The sequence below is a fragment of the Sus scrofa genome, chromosome 6, assembly GCF_000003025.6.
Source record: "Sus scrofa isolate TJ Tabasco breed Duroc chromosome 6, Sscrofa11.1, whole genome shotgun sequence".
Classification (NCBI taxonomy): Eukaryota; Metazoa; Chordata; class Mammalia; order Artiodactyla; family Suidae; genus Sus; species Sus scrofa.
The window spans coordinates 4,834,240-4,855,921 of NC_010448.4; the positions used below are offsets into that span (position 1 = coordinate 4,834,240).

The following is a 21,682-nucleotide window of genomic DNA, read 5'->3' on the forward strand; positions in this document are numbered from 1 at the left end:
ACGGCAACACCGGTTCTTTAACCCACTGAGCAAGGCCAGGGATTGAACCCGCAACCTCACGGTTCCTAGTCAGATTTGTTTCCGCTGCACCACAACAGAAACTCCAGTTTCTTTTTTTTATTTAATTTTATCTTTATTAAAGTATAGTTGATTTACAGTTCGTGTCAATTTCTGCTGTACGGCACAGTAACCCAATCATACAAATATATATTCTTCTCATACTATCTTTGATCATGTTCTATCCCAAGAGATTGGATATAATTCCCTGTGCTGTACAGTTGGACCTCATTGCTTATCCATTCTAAACGTAATCATTTGCATCTACCTGCCACAGCTTTCTCATGCCCCCATGCCTCATGGTAATCTGATGGATTTTCTACACTGCCAGGGGAGCTATCTTTTGAAAGCACAAGGTTTATTCTGGAGGAGTTTGATAATCAAATCAAACTCCTGGGCAGAGCCCATGCAGCACTTCATCGTCTATCTTATGAGCTGTGTCTCAGATACATGAGGGCCTCCTTTAAGTCAGGCGCCGTGATAGGAGCTGGGCATTCAACGCAAGACCGAGGTCCCTTTTCTTTGCACATACGAAGCCTCCAGTAATGCTGACCAACACTTCTGTGTCTCATATAACCCATCCTTACTTTTTCGCAGCTTATCCTTTTTCTCTTGGTTTGGAGATCCCCTCAACCAAGAAGCTCCCCGTGACCACCGCTGAGGCTGCATGAGGGCCTCTTCTGGGCTTAGTTCCATTAGGGCAGTTGTGACATTCTACTGCCATCTTCTGTTTACTAGCCTACCTCACCAAATAATTCATTAGCTCACTGAGCACAAGGACAATACCTTACTCATCTTTGTCTCCAGGACCAAGCGCTGTGTCTGGTTCAGCTCTCTGATAGTGAAGGTCCACGTGTTATTTCATCATGTCAATTTCCTCCCCAAGAGCTCATGAGATCCTTGGGGTGTCTGTTCCATCAGATGACTTATCTGGATTTTGAGAGGTTCTGAAGATATGTCTTTTCCATATATATCCAAAAAGATTTCGACATATTTACTCTTTCCTTTTCTTACTTTCATGCCACACCCCCTTTAAAATTTTTTGTTTTTGTCTTTTAGTCTTTTTAGGGCCGCACCTGTGGCATATGGAGGTTCCCAGGCTAGGGGTATAACTGGAGCTGTTGCCACCGGCCTAGCCAGAGCCATAGCAGTTCTGGATCTGAGCTGCATCTGATACCTACACCACAGCTCACGGCAACGCCGGATCCTTAACCCACTGAGTGAGGCCAGGGATCAAACCCGAAACCTCATGGTTCCTAGTAGGATTTGTTTCTGCTGTGCCACAATGGGAAGTCCCCATTTTTATTTTAATTCTTCTGCTCTACGCTCTCAGGCACTTCCACCTCCTGACCCTTCCACTTATCCAAATCCTCCTAGTCTTTCAAGGCCAGACTCCAAGGGTGACTTCATTGTGAAGCCCACATAGACCACTCCCTTTATGGCCACATGCTCTCTTACTTGGTTTGTGTGTAAGTACCCAGCCTCTGAGAATTCTTAGTTCAACCATTATTGAGTACAGTGAGGGCATATATCAGGAACTCTATAAATATTCATCTTTTATTTCTAGGGCTACACTCGAGGCATATGGAGGTTCCTGGGCTAGGGGTCGAATCAGAGCTGTAGCTGCCGGCCACAGCCACAGCCACAGCAACATCAGATCTGAGCCACGTCTGTGAGCTATACCACAGCTCACGGCAATGCTGGATCCTTAACCCACTGAGCAAGGCCAGGGATCAAACATGCATCCTCATGGATGCTAGTCAGATTCGCTTCCGCCGAGCCATGATGGGAATGCCTAACTATTCATCTTGATGTATATATAGGACTCAAAACTGAATCTTCAGCTGTGAAAAGCTGGCTTTTAGGAATGACAGGGAGAGGAAAATTTCTTGTGTGATGGACATATTAGACATCTCCGCTTACCATACCCCCAAACCAACTCTGATCCCTGCATTTCAGCCACTGGCAAATCCTGTTAGCTTTGTATCTGAAATACATAGAACATTTCCAGAATCTTATGAATGGTCCAAGCCACCACCTTTCCTAATTGTCATCAGTCTCCTAAGAGAACTTTTCCTACTTTTGCCCTCGTCCCCCATGTCTCATCTCCACAGAGCAGCAGAATGATCAGGGCACTGGGAACCCTACCCAGAACTTGCCGATGGCCTCCTATTCCACACAAAGCAGAAGCCGAAGGCCGAAGCGGGGACCATGTGACCCTACTCAATCCACCTCCCCATTTCCTCCACGGACCACCACCCTCTCTGCTCCAGCCCCACAGCCTCCTTGCTCTGCCCTTTAGCTAAGTAGCTTCAAGGGTCCCGTCCCCACTTCATGATTTACTCACATGTCACTTCATCAGTGAGCCTCTTGGGGCTGTCTAGCTAAAACTGTTAGCTCCCTCATTTGCTACTTCTCTTCCCTGTTTTCCTGTTTCATACATAAATCACATGATTCCCTTCTTTCCACAAAGTATATTCCACGTTGTACTCAATTTCCTTCCTTTTGCTATGAGTGTGTCAGCTGCACAAGGACAGTCATTTTGGTTCGTTCATGACTGTGATACAGAGTCTGAGTCTGAGCCAGAGTCTGGCTTGTGGATGCTGCCTTATTAGCTCCTGAACGGAAAGCAATTGTTTTGTGATTACAAAGCTGCTAGAGGAGGGGATCTCATGTCTTTCCATGGTGTACATCAGAAGAGGCAAAAAGCTGCGGGAACCATTCAGTTGTCGGGGTTGGCTATGTCCTCCGGGACTTTCTTTCCACTCACATTTGGGAAGAGAACCCTCCCGGTCATGCGATCGTGACACCCAGATGACGGACATCGGCGTGGCTTCCTAGCCTTGGCGCCTGCCCGAGATGGAGCAGAGTGAGCTCACTGCTCAAGACCCGGGAATTCTGGGACTTGGGGATTTTACTGACTCATAGGGTGCTCAAGCTTTGCTTTCTTGGACCCCACACATTTACATCCCTCCCAAGAGCACCTCTAAGTATACCAGAAGAAATGCAAAAATGTACAAATATATTGATAAGTGAAAAGCATATACTCACTGGCATTTAAAAAATTACTCACCACTGTCGATTGCCAGGAAGAGGGCAGTGTATACGCTGTTGTGGACGAATGGTGACTCGCGGTCCAGCACAGCCATGGTGTCAACAGTCCCATTGATGGGGTTGATATTCAGCCAGCCTGCCGGGTCCTTGTAAATGGAATATCTGAAAGAAAAAAAATCCCCAAACAATGTCAGATTACATTCAAAACAGATTCGAGAAATGTTCGCGGAGTGCTGGGCACAGCTCCCCTGGTAGCTTCCAGATGATTCTTAATACACATCCCAAAACATCATGACAGTGCAGGTGTTCACTGAGAAAGTCATGATTGACCATTAACTCTGGGCCTTCCTGTGTTAAATATTTCCTTTATTTCTCCTGACAAGCCTGGAGGAAGGAGCTCTTCTCTGCCCAGCCCTCATAGAGGCAGAGCTCACAGCCAATCTCTTGAACTCAGGTCTAGTTTTTTGTTTTTTTTCTTTTTTTCTTTTACACCTTGGATGCGTCTTGTGTGCAGACCAGGTGGGAGAAGCACTGTGTTGAAGGTACAGGCAGGGACCTGGATGCTTGGAGGAAGAACTTATCACCTCTAAAGTACGGTTACCCGGGGCTCCTCAGAGAAGATGCAGCACCCGAACTAGGACGTGAAGAATGGGGGGTTATGGTCAGAGGAGGAGAGAGCAGATGTGCCAGGAAGAGAGAAGAATGCGGATGAACATGGGGAAAGAGATATTTATTAGGAAGTTCCGCAAGAGCAAGGATATTTGTTCACGGTCCTGACCTCAGCTCCTAGAACACTGCTTTGCACATGTACGACACTCAAATAGTTGCTGAATGAGTGAATATTTAGGGACGAGAAGGTAGATGTTGTGGTTGGAACTCAGCTTCTCTAGGGGAAACTGAAAGTACATGAACTTGGAGAGGCAGGTTATAAAGAACCTATAAGGGGTTTGGATTCTAGAAGATGGAAAACCATCAAAGAATTAAAAATTTTTCTTCTTCTCCTCCTCCCTCTTCTCCCCATCCTTCTCCTTCTTCTTCTTCTTTTTTATTTTTATTTTTTTAGGGCCTCACCTGTGGCATAAGGTCGTTCCCAGGCTAGGGGTTGAATCAGAGCTGCAGCTGCTGGCCTACGCCCACAGCCAAAGCAACACGGGATCCGAGCTGTATCTGTGACTTACACCAGAGCTCACAGCAATGCTGGATACTTAACCCACTGAGCAAGGCCAGGGATCAAACCTGCATCCTCATGGATATTAGTTGGGTTCGTAACCCACTGAGCCACAACAGGAACTATTCTTACTATTTTTTAGGTTGTTGGAAAAATAATACAAGCTCATTGCAAGAAATTCAAACAATGTAAAGTATGAAATAAAAGTCTTATCGATCAGGAAGCCTCCAGCTGAACTCAACTCAGATTTCCTTGAACTGGGGGGCTTGGGAAATACGGACTGTGCCAGGGACACATTACTGGTACTCCAGCCACTTTTGTATTTGAGCCTGAAAGATGCTTGTGCATGTTTTTCTGCCACCCTCCCCAATGCCTGGAATACACGCCCTTTAAACAGACATGAGAATTATGAGCTCATCAGTCTGATAAAGATGCCTGACGTTGTCCATCTCTGTCTTATACCGCCGGCTTTGGTTCTCAGATGTTTAAAACCAGATTTCACTAACAAGACTGCACATCTCTGAGGGAAGAGTTGGGGGTGGATTGCTCTCCTAGTCTTCCTGGTGGAAACGATATCCCTGTCTTAGTTCCAGGAACCTGTGGATGCAACCTTACCTGTCAAAAACTCTGCAGGTCTAATTGAGTTAAGGATCTTGAGATGGGGTGATGGCATTGGATTATTAGGAGAGGAAGTAGCTAAATGCAATCGCAGGTGTCCTTGTAAGAGGGAAAGAGAGATTTGAGACACACAGAAGAAGAGGAAGCCGTGGGACCTTGGAGGCAGCGACTAGAGGGAGGTAGTTACCAAAGCTGCAAGGGACACAGAAGTGTTCTCCCCTAGAGACCTCAGAGGAACATGGCTCTGCGGACACCTTGATTTTGGCCCAGTGAGACTGATTTTGGACTTCTGGCATCCAGAAGTCCAAATTTCTAGCTGCCACGTTTGTAGTCATTTGTTAGGGTGTTAATAGAAAATTAAGGAATTTAATTGAGTAGATACAACGCCCCCACTTACAGCTGAGGAGACGGAGGGACAAACCACACAGCGACTAAGGTCCTAGAATCAGGATGTGGACCCTGGTGGTTTCACCCCAGAGCCTGTGTTCTGAACCCCCACGTTAGGGCGCTTTCCAGCTAAGTTATTGGTGGGCAGTCAGAAGATACTTCCTGAATGTTGAGAAAAAGTCAGTTCTGAGGATAGAATCAGCGTTCCTCAAAGAGCAATGGGCCCGATCATTCATGTGTCAGTGAGATGAGGTGCTGTCCACCAATGTGTGGTCAGGCAGCCGGGGGGCCCCACGCTTCCTCATCTCTGACGTGGAGGTCATCCCGGACAGCGGCAGTGTGACTGTCGCCCGAGGGAGGCTGTGGTCACTGAAAGGGGGGGTGGCCAGCTGTGTCCTTGGGAAGGGAGCTGAGGAGTAAGAAAACATGGGCTGTCCAAGAGGACAGGCATCTGAGCAGCCTCCAGGAGCCTGCTGGTAGCAGCGGGGCCGCCCCATGACAGGCAGCACGCCATCCGTGGTCCCAGCCTGACCGCCAGCTGGGGAGACCCTCCACTGGCTCCCAGCTGTCCCTGCAGCCTCAGTACCAACCTCAGGAAGCCTTTGGGCTTCTGAGAGGCACTGCCAGACCCTCTTACATGGCATCATTATTTTAATTCATAGAGAGGTGCTCTGGTTTATTTCAGTTCCGTGTGAATTTGAGTCACGTGAACAGACCCAAGCACCTCTGTCCACGCTGATCAAACTGAATTTGCATCCTGAAAGTGGATGAGCCAGGCCTGGGACTGCAGAACAACCCCAGGGAGAGGGCTCTGCAAACGCTCCCTAGAAGGCATCGGGTCTGGTCTTCCCTACAACAGCCTTGGGGGCACAGCACCCATTTTATAATAATAGCATCAACACAGCAGCATCTAATGTCCAACTGGGCATTTGCGATGCGCTGGGTGCTGTTCTAAGAGCATCCCTTATCTACTCTGTCAGCCCTCGCGTCAACCCCGTGGGGTGGATAGCATTATTCCCAGTTTACAGATGAGGAAACTAAGAGGATGCTGGATGCCATAGATTGTTTAATTGTCTTAATTTTTTTTACTATTAAACCACACGCTACAGATTTCTTAGTTCTCCCCAAACTCCAGTCATTTTAAACTAACTTGAGTATTAAAAAAAAAAAAAGATCTTAAGTAGGATGTTTTATTTTTAAAAATGTAGCACTTTGACTTTTTGCCAAGGAAAAAGATAAATATTATTCCAGCGCAAAAATAAAACAGCAACACCAAAACCCTGGAGAGAGAAATGCCTTTGTCAAGGTCAACAGCACGTGTACAGCAACACTGGGATCTGAACCTGCCTGGCGCCAGGACCCTACCTGTAACCTCCACACTAGCCCTGCCCCCTCACACATATCAGCATCACATGGGAGTTAGAAGTATGGACCAGAGTGAAAAAGACTCGGCTTCTGGCTGTGTGATCTCGGGGAGCTGGTCTCTGATTCCGCTCCTCCCCTGAGAGGTGGGACAATCCTGTGACCCCCAAGGGTGGCTGTCCCAGCAAAGGGAGCCTGACTCCAAGTGGCTCAGGGGGTCCTCTGGGTCAGGCCCGATGGGGTCTCTTTTTCTGTGACCCACACCATCCCCCAGAATGCTTCGGAAACATCTGACTCAGCGAGCCCCGGGGAAAGGAGGTTGGGCAGCTGAAACAGGGAACAGATGGAGAGAGTGAGCGAGGCTAATGGCAGTTTCCCCACACGCCCTCCCTCGACACCTCGGGGATCACTTCCAGAGTTCTCAAAAACAGAAGAAATACATTACTCATGAGAATGAGCTGCTTTAAAAACACCAGGCTTTCATTTTGATAGTATATATGCTTCCACCTGGCAAAAGGGGAGTTTCGAAGACCCGGGGGAAACATCTCCTCTCTGTCACCCTGTAGGAGTCCCCCAGGTAGAAGAATTAGTCCCGCCATCCCCAAGGTCCTCGCTGGGCACACATATAGATGAAAATACCTTTAAGTGCTTCAGAGGGGCTCTCACAGGTCCACTGCCTTCACCAAGCGTCTCAATGTCAGGATGAGGTTCAAGGTGGCTGGGCTGATGCATGTGTGCTGTGCCTGGCTCTGTGCTCGCCATTCAGAGTCAGCATCACATTCATTTATTTTTGTGGTTCCCAACAACTTGATCAAATGAGTATCACCCCAGTTTTCAAGATGACATAACCAAGATTCAGAGGGGCTTAGCAATGTGCCCAAAGCAGCACAGCTAAATGGCAGAGCTGGAATTCAACACAGGTGTGCCAGATTCCAGGCTCCAGAATGTCACCAGGATACAGAGTGTTTTTTCCCAGGATCAGGCGTCAGCCATTCTGCGTCCTCAGGGCTGAGCAGAGTGCCTGGCACAGGTGGCAAAACTGTTAGATGTTACTGCATCCTTTCTCTTTAAGTTGGAACAATTACAGAAATGGAAATGCAGAGCAAGTTGGTATTTGTTCCCCAGCTTAACAGGTAACAAGTTCACTGTCGATCCAGGAGTGATGTATAGTGATTCAATATATTTGAAATAATGAAAAATTTAAATCAACCATATTTTATTCCCCCATTACTCAACTCAGACTTTAGATTATAAATAAAAACTGGGAGTTCCCACTGTGGTGCAGTGGGCTAAGAACGAGACTACAGTGCCTTTGGTTGCTGCAGAGGTGAGGGCCAGCCTAGCACAATGAGTTAAAAGGATCTGATGTTGCCATAGCTACAGTGTAGGTCACAGCTGCAGCTCAGATTCAATCCCTGGCTTTGGGAACTTCTAGATGCTGCATTGCAGCCATAAAACAAAAACAAAAACAAATGACAACTGGAGCCCACTGTGGTGCAACGGGATTGGTGGCACCTCTGCGGTGCCAGGACACAGGTTCAATCCCCAGCCTGGCACAGTGGGTTAAAGGATCTGGTGTTGCCACAGCCGTGGTGTAGGTTGCAGCTGAGGCTCAGATCTGATCCCTGGCCTGGAAACTCCAGAGGCCATGGGGCGGCCAAAAATGAAAAAAACAAAACAAAACCTGAATGAAATAATCTACCTTTTCATGCTGGCAAAGAATGCTCTTTAATGCTCTCTTTTTTTTTTTTTAATCTTACATTGCGATAGTTTTTTGCAGTACAGTGAACATATGAGCATATTTACTTCTTGTATAAGGAGTAGTTATATTCAATAAAAAGCTGTTAATTGGAAGCTGGCCCCTAAGAACAATGCCCCAGTGGTTTAGGTCTTTACCCAGCATGTTACCAATGAAAGCAAGAGCTTAAGTGGTTTTATAAGAGAGCATATCCCACTATTTTATTTTTTTCCTTACAAAATCATCGGTCTCCATAGCTGTGTTACTGAGTTGTGTTTCTGCTGGGCTCTTTGTTTCCCTGTGTTAGCTGATGTATTTTATTTGCTGCCTCTTCCCATGTCCCACATCTCCTCAATGTCTGTCCATCTTCCGGCTTCTACCCAGAATCACAGCCACTGAGAGAGGAGGACGGGGCCCACCCCTGGGCTCCCCTGCGCCCATGCCCTCCAAACTAAATGCCATGTGGAAGCCCCCTGGTCCTCCCCAATCCTGGTGCTTTCTACCCCAGAGGGGAAAACAGCTCAACACCTGTCAATCAGCCTGCCCTTCCACCCCCCAGCTTGATGAGCCTTTTTGCCAGATCAGTCCTCTGGACCGACTGGCCAGGTGCTCTATGAAAGTTTCTGAATTTTCAAAGCTGTCTGTTTAATAACCCTTCAGGTGCAAAAATACTAGCATGCAAGATGTTTTCCGTGCATCTTGGCCTGGAAAATGCATATGCCTTATTAAATTGGAATTTCCAGGCAATTTATCTGTAATGTGAACTTTGCTTGTTACAGGAGAAGAAACATCAAATTAAAAACAAGACTCACTTCAGTCTGCATGGAGCTGCACAGAGGCTGCTCCCGCCATTGCCAAGGCTCAACCTCCTCTGGGTGTCAGCAACAGACGACATGGGGCTGGCTGGTTAGTGGACTGGGGTGTGGGGAGGTGGGGAGGGGACCGTCTAGCTGTCCCTGCTGTGGAAGGAAGCGGCCAGACCAGGGGCCCCAAGCCTGAAGTCGACCTCCAGAGCCAGAGCTCAGCTGCCCTGGGGCCTTGGTGGCAGTGGGCAAGAGTGGAGAACTCAAGACTCTGCCATCTTTTCAGATGCCTTTTGACCCTTGGGCATATCAGAATATACATAAATGCTTAGAGAGAGGTCTGGGTGTCTACTCAAACCAGTGGCACGGATTGCCCTGGGGAGAAGAGGTGGGTTGGGACTGGCGTCAGAGAAGCCAGCCCAAGATCCCCAGGGCTCTGTAACTATGGAGCAGAAGCGCTGATCTAGAACATACACTCATGGAGAACCAGCAGAAATATCCTGGGTGATGTCAAGTATTGTAGGGAGGGTTGGTTTTTTAGAGACTGCAACTCCTTCTCGAAGAGCAGTCAGTCATGATGGGAAAGACGAGGAGAGCCTGGAAAATGAAAACCAAGAGAGGGGACACTGAGGGATTTTCTACTCCTCCTGAAGGAAGCGAACAACCCCAAAAACCGCAGGGAAGGAAGGAAACAGGAGGTGTGTACTCAGCTCCTCACTTAATTCCAGCCCAACGAGCCCCGTCTGTTAGAGGAAATACCAGCTTGGGTGATTTGAATCAACCATTTTATTTAGAAACAGAACTAGAAAGAATTCCCAGCAGACGGAAATACAGTGTTCTAAAAATAGCTCACATAGCTCTTGCTCTAAACACAAAGGCACATTTCAATTTTTCTGACAACACGTATCGAAGAGAGAGAAGGACCGTGGATTCCAAAATCCCAGTTGAGTTAGACAGCACTGGGTTTGTGAGAGCAGGAGGGGGCAGTGTTCTCTCCTTGGCCCGGGGAACCAGAGCCAGAGGAAGCAGTCTCCATAGGATGGAGAGATGCCACCACCAGCAGACGTGGGCAGGGAGAGCTGGCCAGTGAGTGGCCAGGGCAGGAACTCTTAGGGTTGGGGAGGGGGAGATAGGGCCTGCCTGGCTTCGCATGGGGCCATGACCTTCCAAGGGGACAGGGGAGGAGCTCTTGACACCTGTAGGCCCTTCCCTGGACCCCCCCTGTCCCAGGCATCCCAGGGCCCCTCGTGGGATCCTGGGGTCATCCTGCATGAGATGCCACAAGATTACAATTCCGACCATCACACTTTCTTAGCAGCTGCCACCCTGTGATGTCACGTGGACCAAAGCTTGATTGCTTCCTTACAGACACTGTGACCCCAACCACGACAACAAGCAAGGCCCAGCCATACCTAAAGAGCTCACTTTCTCCCTTCCATGGACCAAAGCAGGTTTGGTGTGAGTCCATTCTCTCAGGTCTGTCACAGGAAGTAGGAGGTGAGGTCACCAGGGATGATGTTTTGCTTGGACCATGGCAGTGCCCCTGATTCTCTGCTTCTATTCTACTTGCTAGAGTCAGTTCTTCAAAGAGCAGCCAATTGAACACTGCCCGTTTTCAGCTTATACCTTATGTGCCTAAAATCCTCCAATGACTCCCTCCGGGGCACAGAATACAATGCAAACTCTTGACCACGTCTCCAAGGCTTTGCCTAACTCTCTGCTCTCCTTTCTGATCTCTGCCCTCCGCCTCCCCAAGCTGTAAACACACAAGGCTCCTTTCATTCCTGGGAAATACCGAATTCATTCTAGTCTCAAGGTTTTCTATTTGCCCCCTGGGTCGTGGTTGCCTTAGATTTCCTCGTGGGCATCTCATCATCATCAAGATTTCAGCCCCAATACCTCTGTGTTCCCTGGACAGACCCCTGCTGACTGCCCTCTGGGAATTCTGTCTCCTTTTGTTGCCCAGCCTCCCAAGCTAGAGTGTAACCTCCTTAGGACCATGACCTCATCTATCTCATTCAGCTTCCTGGTACCTAGAAGGGTGCTTGACACACATGGAGTAGGTGCTTGGTTGTTGGACGGATGAACGAATGAATGAAAATACCAGCCTTCTTAAGCTTTGATTGTCCCAGATCCTGGGTGATCCAGAATTCTAAAGGAACTTTGTCCAGAGGTGCCCATTGATGCCCTGTCTATGGACAGACCTCTCAAAGAGGCTAGACCATCTTTCTCATTACAGCCAAACTCTCGCCTAAATGCCACTTCAGATGTCCACTCATTGGGCTCTGACCTCACACATGCTGTCAAAGGGGCTTCGTTACATTAGCCTGTGTGTCGGGGGTCTCGAGGACCACAGCCAGCCACAGGTTCACTAGAAGGACCCATAGCCCTCAGGACCTGGTCACACTCCTGGCTGAGATTTATCACAGGGAAAGCATGCAGAGCAAGGTCACAGGGGAACAGGCTCATGGGGTGAAGTCTGGGGAGATCAGGCACCAGTTTCTAGAGTCTTCTCCCAGGACAAGCTTACTTCTCCAGCAATGTGTCATGACAGCATGCATGAAAGGCTGTCTGCCAGGGACGCCCATTAGGGACTCAGGGCCCAGGGTTTTATTGGGGGCTGGCCACATCGGCATCCTCTTCCTGGCATGGAGCAAAACTGTCGACTTCCAGAAGGAAAGCAGGTGTCCAGTGTGAACCAAGTCTCTGGGCACAAACCCCTCACGTACAATCAGTCCCGCTTCCCAGGAAGGATGCTAGAACCTTCCAGAAAGCCAGCTTTCCAGGCATCAGCCAAGGACCCACCTTGCTAACAGGCCTTCTAGGGATAGCAGTCTTAGGCCATCTATGTTACCTTTCTTCTGTGCGGTTCCTGGTCAGAACAAGGAAACTGGTGGATAAAAAGAAATTCCTACTTATTCTTAGAAATTAGTTAATGCTTGCAATTCTAGAGACCACATATCCAAACCCCGGAGGAAGCTGGAAATCAGGAGGAAACACGTTCTGTAGGCCAGGTGATAGCTGGCTTCTACCCTCTCACATTTATCCGACGACACATGGATTAGGCCTCCTGTGTTTATCGCAGAAAATTCAGGCAATGTGAACGCAGAAAAGAAAATAAAAAGCATCCTTGTTTACCTTCAGATAAGCACTATTAAAATTTGGTCTAGAGGCTTCCAGCCTAGGTACAGATATATATGTGCACACGTGTATGTTTTTAATGTGATTTTGAATAAATATTTGCTGGGTGTCTTGTGTACCACGCACCAAGTGTGGTGCTGAGTGGGTGGCAGTTGGAACTTACATGCAGCAGGGAGAGAGGATTGTTAATTAATAATCACACAATTGGTTATTTAATTACACTGGTGATGGGGGAGGCCAAGGCAGTTTCCCTCACAAAAAAACACATCACGTGCGGGAAACGTTTTTCTATTTTTCAGTATTTGCTCTCTGCTGTGTCTAGAACTGGAAGCACACATTCCCTGATCACTGAGGAGGTGCCATATGATGTGGGTACATTCTTGCCTGTCATCGCCCCATCAATCTGGGAGGTAGATGTTATCATCTCATTTTACAGATGAGGAAACAGAGGCTCAGAGTGGACCAGTAGCTTTTCAGTGGCAGAGCCGTGGTTGCAATGCAGAATCTCTGTCTTCTGAGCATAGTCTCTATTTTTGTTTGCTTTGAGAGTAGCCTGTGAGGGTTGGTATTTTTTTCTATGCCATTGGCTCTGCAGTTCTGGTGTGTATGAGGGTTACCGGGTTGTTGAGTGTGACGGGGCCTTTCCATTTTTACAAAGTCCACCAAAGCTTGAGATCCACCACTGTACCCGCAATGATGAAACCCATTTGGAAACCCTGGGGCCATGTCCTGTGCGTGGGCTTTCCTTACCGGGTAAACTTAGGAACATGGGATTGGAACCTAGAGAATGGTAACATTTCTTTAAAAAAACCCCAGACTATTAAATTGATATACCGTGCTCTCAGAATCCTATTTCTGTTTATAAAAATTCATACACCCTTGAGAAAGGTTTAATATAACATAGCACATGTGTATGAATTTAATATCTTCATCACTAGAAAGTCTCAGTTAATATTGGCTTAAACTATTCTTTTATTGGAAGGCTCATTTTGACAACTTGTAAGTCAATCTTAGGGACTTACCACTGGGAGAAATTAGTTGTGATGCAGACATCAGAGGGAACAGAGGTCTGAGAATGATTTACTCGAAAGAAGAGTCACTCTCGTTCAACACGTGCTCGCACTGATGGGAGAGAAAGGGGCGGGGCCCAGCGGGTGCGCTACTGACCATGCGCGAGATTATCATGCTGATCTCATCGTGGCGTCCCTCCAGAAAAGCCTTTCCTTGCGACCCCTACCTGTTCCTGAGAGTGATTGCCCTGCGTGCACAGGGCCTTCCCTGCCAAAAAGAGGGGAAGTGACATTTCCTGGGCACCAGCTACCAGCCGGGATCCTATCATCTCCAAACACCCACTGCCCACCTGTGTCAGGCAAGGCGAGGCGGCTCCTGGCCTCTCTTAGCAAAGGTCATGCCTGCTCTCTGGTTTGAGGCCACTAATCCTTTGGTATAATTGACTGGAGGTGTCCTTACAAAGACCCCAATAAGGGCTTTTGTGCCTGTGACACGACTTTGGGACCAGGATCTTTCCGGTTGGAGCTTCAACCCCATTCTGCAAACTTATTTCTGAAGGTGGTTCCTGTAGTCTCCCAGGCTGCCTTTGAAACTTACAGGAACTCAGTACTTACTTTAAAAAGGAAGCAAAGTCCCCACAGCCCTGCTTAGGAAAGTCTTGAAGGATCCCTTCACTCTTGACTCAGGCCAAAACGACTACCAAGAAATAGAAATCTGGCAAGACAGATTCAGTGTGTAAAGCCATGCATTTTACAATGTCAGGAAAGTCGGGAAACTGAACTCCTGCTAGAGTAACTGCGTATGTGGCTCTTTTCAGTCGCAGGCGGAGACTTGAGAAACTACCAGATTCCTGAAACTCAAGAACACACTTGTCAGCTCTAGAGGAGGAGGTGAGCTGACATCTCCGGTGTTGGTGAAAGAAGTGTGTGAAGAGATGCTTTAAAAGTGCAACCGCAAATTGGCTGGCATCACGAATGATCATGATCAGAATTACCGATTTCATTATTCATGATCAGGTCCTGGCTCTTCCTATGTGCACCGACAGTCAGGGTCAGGGCTCAATTTCCCACCCCTGTGTATCCATGTTGGGTGGCTTTTCCCAAGCAGTAGAAACTGCACTCAGAAGGGAACAGGGTGACTTGGAATGTGGTGCAAGTGAGTGGAATGTAAGCTTTCCTTCCTGAGAGGATGGGCACCCACTTGTTCCCCAGCCCGCTCATTTTATGCAGCGTCATCCCGCTGTCTCTGTGTTCCTGGGTCCCAGAATGCAAACATGAACAAGACCTGCAAGACTGGTTCCTCCTCTGACTATTCCGCGGGCCACATCACGAATGAACTTTGGATCACATCTAAAATTGTCTCTAAAAAGCTTCCCCGCTTAACCCTGGTCAGCAGACTCAGGAGGAGTTGATCCCTCAGGCACTAGAACCATCCAAACACATGGCAGCCAGCGCAGGGTGCAATGGGAGCCTCGCGGAGGACGCAGGGCTCCAGGAGGAGGTGCAAAACGATGCCGGATGAAGTGAACCCCGGACAAGTGAGGAAGCCACAGAAAGAAGCCAGTCACTGTCAGAAGAGAAAGGAGATTGAGTTTAAAGGGAACTCAAAAAGAGATGATTTGTAGCACATATGTGTGAACTGTTCTAGGTAAAGAGGCTAAAACATTGAGTGGGAGGTTTCACTACTGCTATTGGCAAACGAGGACAGAAAAAGCATGTGTTTTTGAGCAGACAGATGCTTCATAAAAATTTTAAAAATTATAATAGGGCATCACTTATGGTGGAGCATGATGGAGGATAATGCGAGAAAAAGAATGTACATGTGTATGTGTGACTGGGTCACCTTGCTGTACAGTGAAAACCGACAGAACCCTGTAAACCAGCTATAAAGGCGAAAATAAAAATCATTTAAAATAAAAAAAATTATAACAGGGTTAACTGATGAGAGCATAGAACCTCAAACTTGAGAGACATGAGATCCTTTAAAAAAGTATCTTAGAAAAAAAAATAGAAAAAAAAAGTATCTTAGAGCTGTGTGTGTGGGCTGATATATTTTCTGATGATTTATTTTGCATCATAATAAGCTATATTATGATGTAACTGAAATACTTAGGTATGTACATAATTCCTGTACAACTGTTAACACCGAAACAAATGTACAAATACAAAACCGCAGAGCCAGTTAGCATCATCAACACGTGATCTGAGCAGTAAAGGATTAGGAGAGGCCCTCTGGCAAGTGGACGAAGCTCCGGAACGTTCTGGAAGGACCCCTCTTCACAGATGTGCCTGCAAGCTGAGCATGAAGGGTAGCAAAAAGTTGTGTGTCAAAAGCAAAACAACTCTTGCTTCATGCGTGTTCACTCTGAGAATAGCTTATGGCTGGAGTTAAAGCAAATTTAGAAACAAGTTGTTGATTTTTCCAAAATAAGATCCCAATCAAATCTTCTTTTTTAGTTTTGTTTTAAGTTTTGAGTTGGATTTTGGTCCCCGCTTTCTTTACTTCATTTTTATTTTTTTTGACCACACCTGTGGCATGTGGAAGTTCCTGGGCCAGGGCTTGAACCTGAGCCACAGGAGTTGCAACACCAGATCCTTAACTGCTAGGCCACCAGGGAATGCCTGGTTTCCACTTTAAGTCAATCCATCATCAGAGGCCCTTTTCTGCTCCCCATCTTCTCTAGATGAGGGGTGCCGGTGGTCCCTGCTCTCGAACGATCATGAAGTGGAGAACATGAGCTGAACAAAGGCCAAGGAGGCAGGAGTTCGGGGGTCCTGATGCCCACGCTGAGACGTGTCTTATGAAATGGCTCCGGGCCCACAAGTCTCCACCTATGACCATCAAGATGGAAAAAAAATTTTTTTTGGGGGGGGGGCACGAAAACAGTACTTGTCAGGTCTAACCCTAGAGAACCTGCCACTTCTTCCAGGAAAAACTCACTGCTGTGAATAGTGAAAGCTAAAGACTCTGCTCTTGGCACCAGGCTCCTCTTGCCCATGGACCAGCCCCTCTATGTTGGTCATTTTTAATACGATGACAGATTCTGCTGTCCCGCAAGCCCATCTGCTGGGCCAGGCCAAGCCAGGCTGGAAGGCGGGCCTGGCCCAGGACTAGAGGCGGGATTTGCAGTGAACACCATGACTCAGCGAGGACAGAGAGAGAGCTCCCTAGACACTCACTTTGCGAGACTTGAGGTGGCCAACCTGAAACCAGGCAGCCTCTCTCTCTGATTTCCAGGCAGAGGCTTGGATTTCTTCCTGGCCCTGCACGCATGTAGATGTGCTCAGCTCCTTATCCCTGGTCCGTGGTTATCCAACTTTACTACACTTATTACAGGGCAGAAAGGCAAAGTAAAATAAAGTAAAATGGTCTTGAGATGTTTCAGAGTTTGGGGTGGATTAAGCGCCCCCGCAGCTTGTGGCCGGGGGTGGGGGCTCTCTGCCCAGGTCTCGGGGCTGTACAGCTTGCAGGTCTAGCTCAGCTTCTGTCCACTAAAGCCAATGGCGTGATAGCGTCTAGGCTGGGTGCTGTTTTCCAAGGTGCGCGGTCTTAAACAAACATGCTCCCTGGCAGAGGAACCAGGGAGGTCAGAAGACAGGCACGGCAAAGTGAATCAACCCCCCTGCATTTGTTCTCGGAGTTTAATTTTATTGGGCAAATAATTGACAGGCCATGGCCTTTGCTCAGCACCTGAGCCTCAGCTCAGCTCACACCAAGCCGAGCAGAGGCATCAGCGTTTCTGAGAAGTCGATGAGCAAGGCTGCTTGGGGACCACGGTGAGATAAACAGGTGGCTGAGCCCGGTGTTATGCCTTGAAGGTCTGTGAGCACGGCCTGGGAGCTGCCATGGAGGTTCTTACAGGTGCCTGCCTGGCTTAGGGGATGGGCCTTTTCCATGTGGGGGAGCCCAGGCTGTAAGCGATCACAGATGCTGTTCCTCACAGAGACTGGGCTGTGGGCAAATCTTCACGGTTCTTCAGAGCCAAGAGTGTCTGGGCTTCGCATGGAGAGACCTCACCTAGGGCTCATTTCCAGGGTCCTCGGCATGGCGTGTGGTCTAGCGGAACTGTCCCCCAAACAGGGGGTTCTTCTTTGCTGGTTCCTTGGTGGGAAGCAGCTGGCAGACATCTCCTGCTGCAGAGCGCTAGACCACACAGGCTCAGCCCTGGGCGCTGAGTTCCTACATTGGCTCAATGCATGTTTCTGGAAGACCTGCCAGGTGCCCAGAGCTGAGCTAGGGGCTGGGAGACTACAGGAAGCTTCCTGCCCCCGATGCCAACCCCTGCCAAGGGCAAGGATCCCTCACATACGGCACTTTGCACACGAGGTGGTGAGTGGAGGCTGACTTCCTTTCTTCCCCTGTCCAGTGATTTGTCACATGTCTGGTCCATCACAGGTCTCCGTCAGGGATGGAGCCAGTGGGCAAAATGCCAGTGTGTGAAAAGCAAACGGGAGGATGAGCTACAGAATTCCGAGTCATCAGTGTCCCGGGATTTGCAGGGCTGTGTGAGGATGGCTGTGTGCCTGGTCCATGATGTGTCGTGGGCCTCTGAGCGTCCCGTTGCCCAAGGATGCCAACCGTCCCCTCTCGCCTCCCTGCCATCCATTTAATCTTCCCCCACCCCTGACCTGAAGCCCCTTGTCCTCCACCCTCGAAGCCTTTGTTTTAGCTGCTTTTTTGTGCTGGGAATCCTGTGTCCTGCTCTCTGCTTGGCTGGCTCATTATCAGCCTTCAGACCTTGGTTCAAATGTCGCCTCCCTCTTAGCCAGCCCATCGAAGGGGCCTCTCCCACCCACTCCCCATCACATCACGCTGTTTGCTTTCCGAGCCACACGCTGCAGTCAGCCTGGTAATGCTGTTAGGTATTGATTTACTTGTTCATTGCCTGTCGTCCCCCTGGAACGGAAGTTCAACAAGACTACGGAGTCTAGTTCACAGCTGTCCTCAGGGCCTCATGAGCTCCCAGCTCGTGGTGCAAGTTTTACAAGTGTTTACTGAATATATAAATAAGCCAGCATGGTTGCGTTGAAGCAAAATCTAGGAAAAGTAGTTAGCCCATCCAAAACATGTACTTTGAACCTTGTTTGTTTTATATCAAAAGGAGCATGTCCAGTGGGCTTTGCTCAAGGGCCTGCCACATGTCCTCTAGCGTTTAAACCTCCCGTGACCCTCTGACATGGTTCAGATGAGAGGCTCTTCCTCATTTTAAGTATTTTCCTGTTTGAACTCTAGGAAAGGAAATGCACCCTTTCTGAATGAATCAACCTCTTCCAAGTGGACTTCCCAGAAGACTCAAAAAGAACGCAGCTATTTCTTTGCATTTGTCTTCATTGCTTAAATGTTTCAAAAGAACATCCCCGATACTTTTCGTGTCTTGAAATTATCATCTAATTGTGATGAGAAGAAAATCTCTGTTTAGCCCAGAAGGAAGAGTTGTCTCCAACTTTAACAGTTTCTAAAGTGACATTCCTAGAAGGAAATAAATGAAAATCCCTTAAAACTCTGTATATTCTTTGATCTAGAAATTCCTTTGCTAATAATTTAGTCTGAGGAAATAGCAAGGGAGCAATTTCCAAAATTTGGGGAGGCTGGGTTCATACTATCCAAACTTCTTCTCTTTTGCAGGACTTCTCAGAGCCTTGAATATGCACATTCATGCAGTGAATATTTGGGAAAGGGCCTCAGAACAAAGAATTACTCAGATTTATTTGGCAGAGTTGTTTAACTATAAGAATGTTTCTTCCACAACTGTTTACTATAGAAAAATCAGAAAAAAAACCAGGTAACTGCCTATCAAAAGTGATTCGCTATTCAGATTATGGAATGTTATACTGACATGAAAAGGCATGAGAGATAAAGCATGGCAAGATGACAGGTCAAAACCTTACCTACATACTATAGGGGTCCCAGGTAGACCAGAGAAGGCCCACAGGCAAACACGGGATGTCCTCACCACCTTCTTACAAACATCCGTAACTGATGAGGTCATCTTTCCTTGTGAGTCCAAGTTCAGCTTCAAAATCCCTCTCCACACTGTACCCTGTGTGCCAAGCCCTTCTTAAAACATGCCTAGGTGCATAATCCCAAACCCATTCACCAGCCGGGCTGAGATAATATCTTGGAGGGAATACTCATGGCAGCCATATTAAGAATTACCACAATGATGATGGTAACAATAATAAAACAGACGGTAATATTTTTTTGAGCACTTACTTTGTGCCAGAAACTTCCTAAGTGCTTTATATGGGTCAATTCATTTAACTTCTACAACAGCCTTATGGTGTTGGGGTTATTGCCCCATTGCACAGCTGAGGACACTGAGGCACAGGGAGCTAAGTAATTTGCTCCAGGTCACACAGCTGGTAAGTGATGGAGCATGCAGCCCCAGAACCCACACTCTTGGCTGTGATGCCTTGCTGGCTGTGTCTGGATAGTGATATTTACAACTGTTTTTTTTTTTGGGGGGGTCTTTTTGCCTTTTCTAGGGCCACTCCCGTGGCATATGGAGGTTCCCAGGCTAGGGGTCTCATCGGAGCTGTAGCCGCCGGCCTACACCAGAGCCACAGCAACGCGGGATCCGAGCCGTGTCTGCGACCTACATCACAGCTCACGGCAATGCCGGGTCCTTAACCCACTGAGCAAGGGCAGAGATCGAACCTGCAACCTCATGGTTCCTAGTTGGATTCGTTAACCACTGCGCCAAGACGGGAACTCTCACAACTTTTTTATTTTTGCTTATCCAAAATCCTAAAATTTCTACCATGAGCCTGTAGTCCATTTGCAACAAGGTTTTTTTTTTTCCCCCAATAAAAAACAATATAAAGATGTCTTGAGTAAATGTTGGTGGGAATATAAATTGGTGTAGCTTCTGTGGAAAAGAGTATGGCAATTTCTAAAAAAACTGAAAATAGAACTACCGTATGACCCAGCAATCCCTGGCAATACCCAGCTGGGTATATATCTGAAGAAAAAAGAAAACCCTAATTTGAAAAGAGACATGCAACTCAATGTTCATAGCATCACCATGTATGACAGCCAAGCCATGGAAACAACCTAAGTGTCCATCAAGAGGTGACTGGATAAAGAAGATGTGGTACATATGCTCAATGAGATGCTAGCCACAAAAAAGAATGAAATTTTGCTATCTGCAGCAACAGGAACAGCCTGGGAGGGGATTATGGTAAGCGCAATAAGTCAGATAGAGAAAGATAAATATGTATGATGTTGCTTATATGTCTAAAAAATACAACAAGCTAGTGAATATGAAAAAAAAAAAAGAAGCAGGCTCACAGATATAGAGAACAAAGTAGTGGCCACCAGTGCGGGGGTGTGGGGAAGGACAGTACGGATCTGGGGCAGAGGGAGGTACAAGCTACTGGGTGTCAGACAGGCTGCAGGAGGTATTATATAACATGGGGAATATAGCCAGTATTTTGTAATAACTGTAAGTGGAAAGCAACTTTTAGAAAGTATATAAAAATAAAAATTAAAAAAAGATGTCTTCTTTTAGATCCCCACATCTCCTCCACTTCCCTGTTGGCACCCTCAGTATTTCTCTCCTCCATGCAACCTTACCGTGATAGATAGGATATGATACACATGGTGTGAATGTGTGCACAAAAATATGTATGTATTACGTTGTATATGATATTTAACACTACACAGGGTGGCTGTACACATATAGAATGTATTCACTACATTCTTGTTAAGGATTAAATGTGTGCTGAACTATCCCCCACCCCCTCACCAAATAATTCATACATCGAAGCCCTAATTCCTAGTGTGGCTGAAAGTGGAGACGGGGCCTTTAAGAAGTAAGAAAGGTTAACTGAGGTCACAAGGGTGGGGCCCTGATCTGGCAGGATTAGTGTCTTTATAAGAAGAGACACTGAGAGCAAACCCCCCTCGCCCTGAGCATGCAAGGAGGACAGTCCCCGTCAGGGCTCAGCAAGAGGGGGGCCACTTCAAAACAGGAAAAGGGTGCTCACAGGAAACAGGGTTGGCCAGAACCTTGATCATGGACTTCTAGCTTCCAGAACTGGGAGAAATAAGCATCTCTTGTCTAAGCCTCTAGTCTGTAGCAGCCCTGGCAATCTGATACATTACTAAATAAACGTTAGGCTCCATCATGAGGTTGCCATGGTATAGGTCAAAACCCATCAATCAGCAGTTTCATATGGCCCAGTCTAAGTGTATAGACAATAAAAATGACCACAATAGCTGTGTGTGTCCCCTACTGGACAGAGTTCTTTGAGGTCCAGGAGACATGTCTTATTTACCTTTGCTTTCTCGGCTCCCCAGGCATCTGCTGGCAAGTGGTGAACACTGGTGAGTGAAGAGTAA

At 47.5% G+C, this 21,682-nt stretch overlaps 1 protein-coding gene and 1 long non-coding RNA gene across 2 annotated transcripts in view; one reads left to right on the forward strand and one right to left on the reverse strand.

Moving 5' to 3' along the window:
* CDH13 (cadherin 13, H-cadherin (heart)) overlaps positions 1–21,682 on the reverse strand; it is a 1,022,437-nt gene that overhangs the window by 24,488 nt on the left and 976,267 nt on the right. Inside the window, 1 exon segment of the mRNA NM_001109945.1 lies at positions 3,131–3,273. Within this exon segment, the coding sequence (NP_001103415.1) occupies positions 3,131–3,273 (143 nt within the window).
* LOC110261258 lies at positions 15,232–19,117 on the forward strand. Its single transcript, XR_002345295.1, has 2 exons — positions 15,232–17,200; positions 17,735–19,117. It is a non-coding gene; the product is annotated as an uncharacterized LOC110261258 (long non-coding RNA).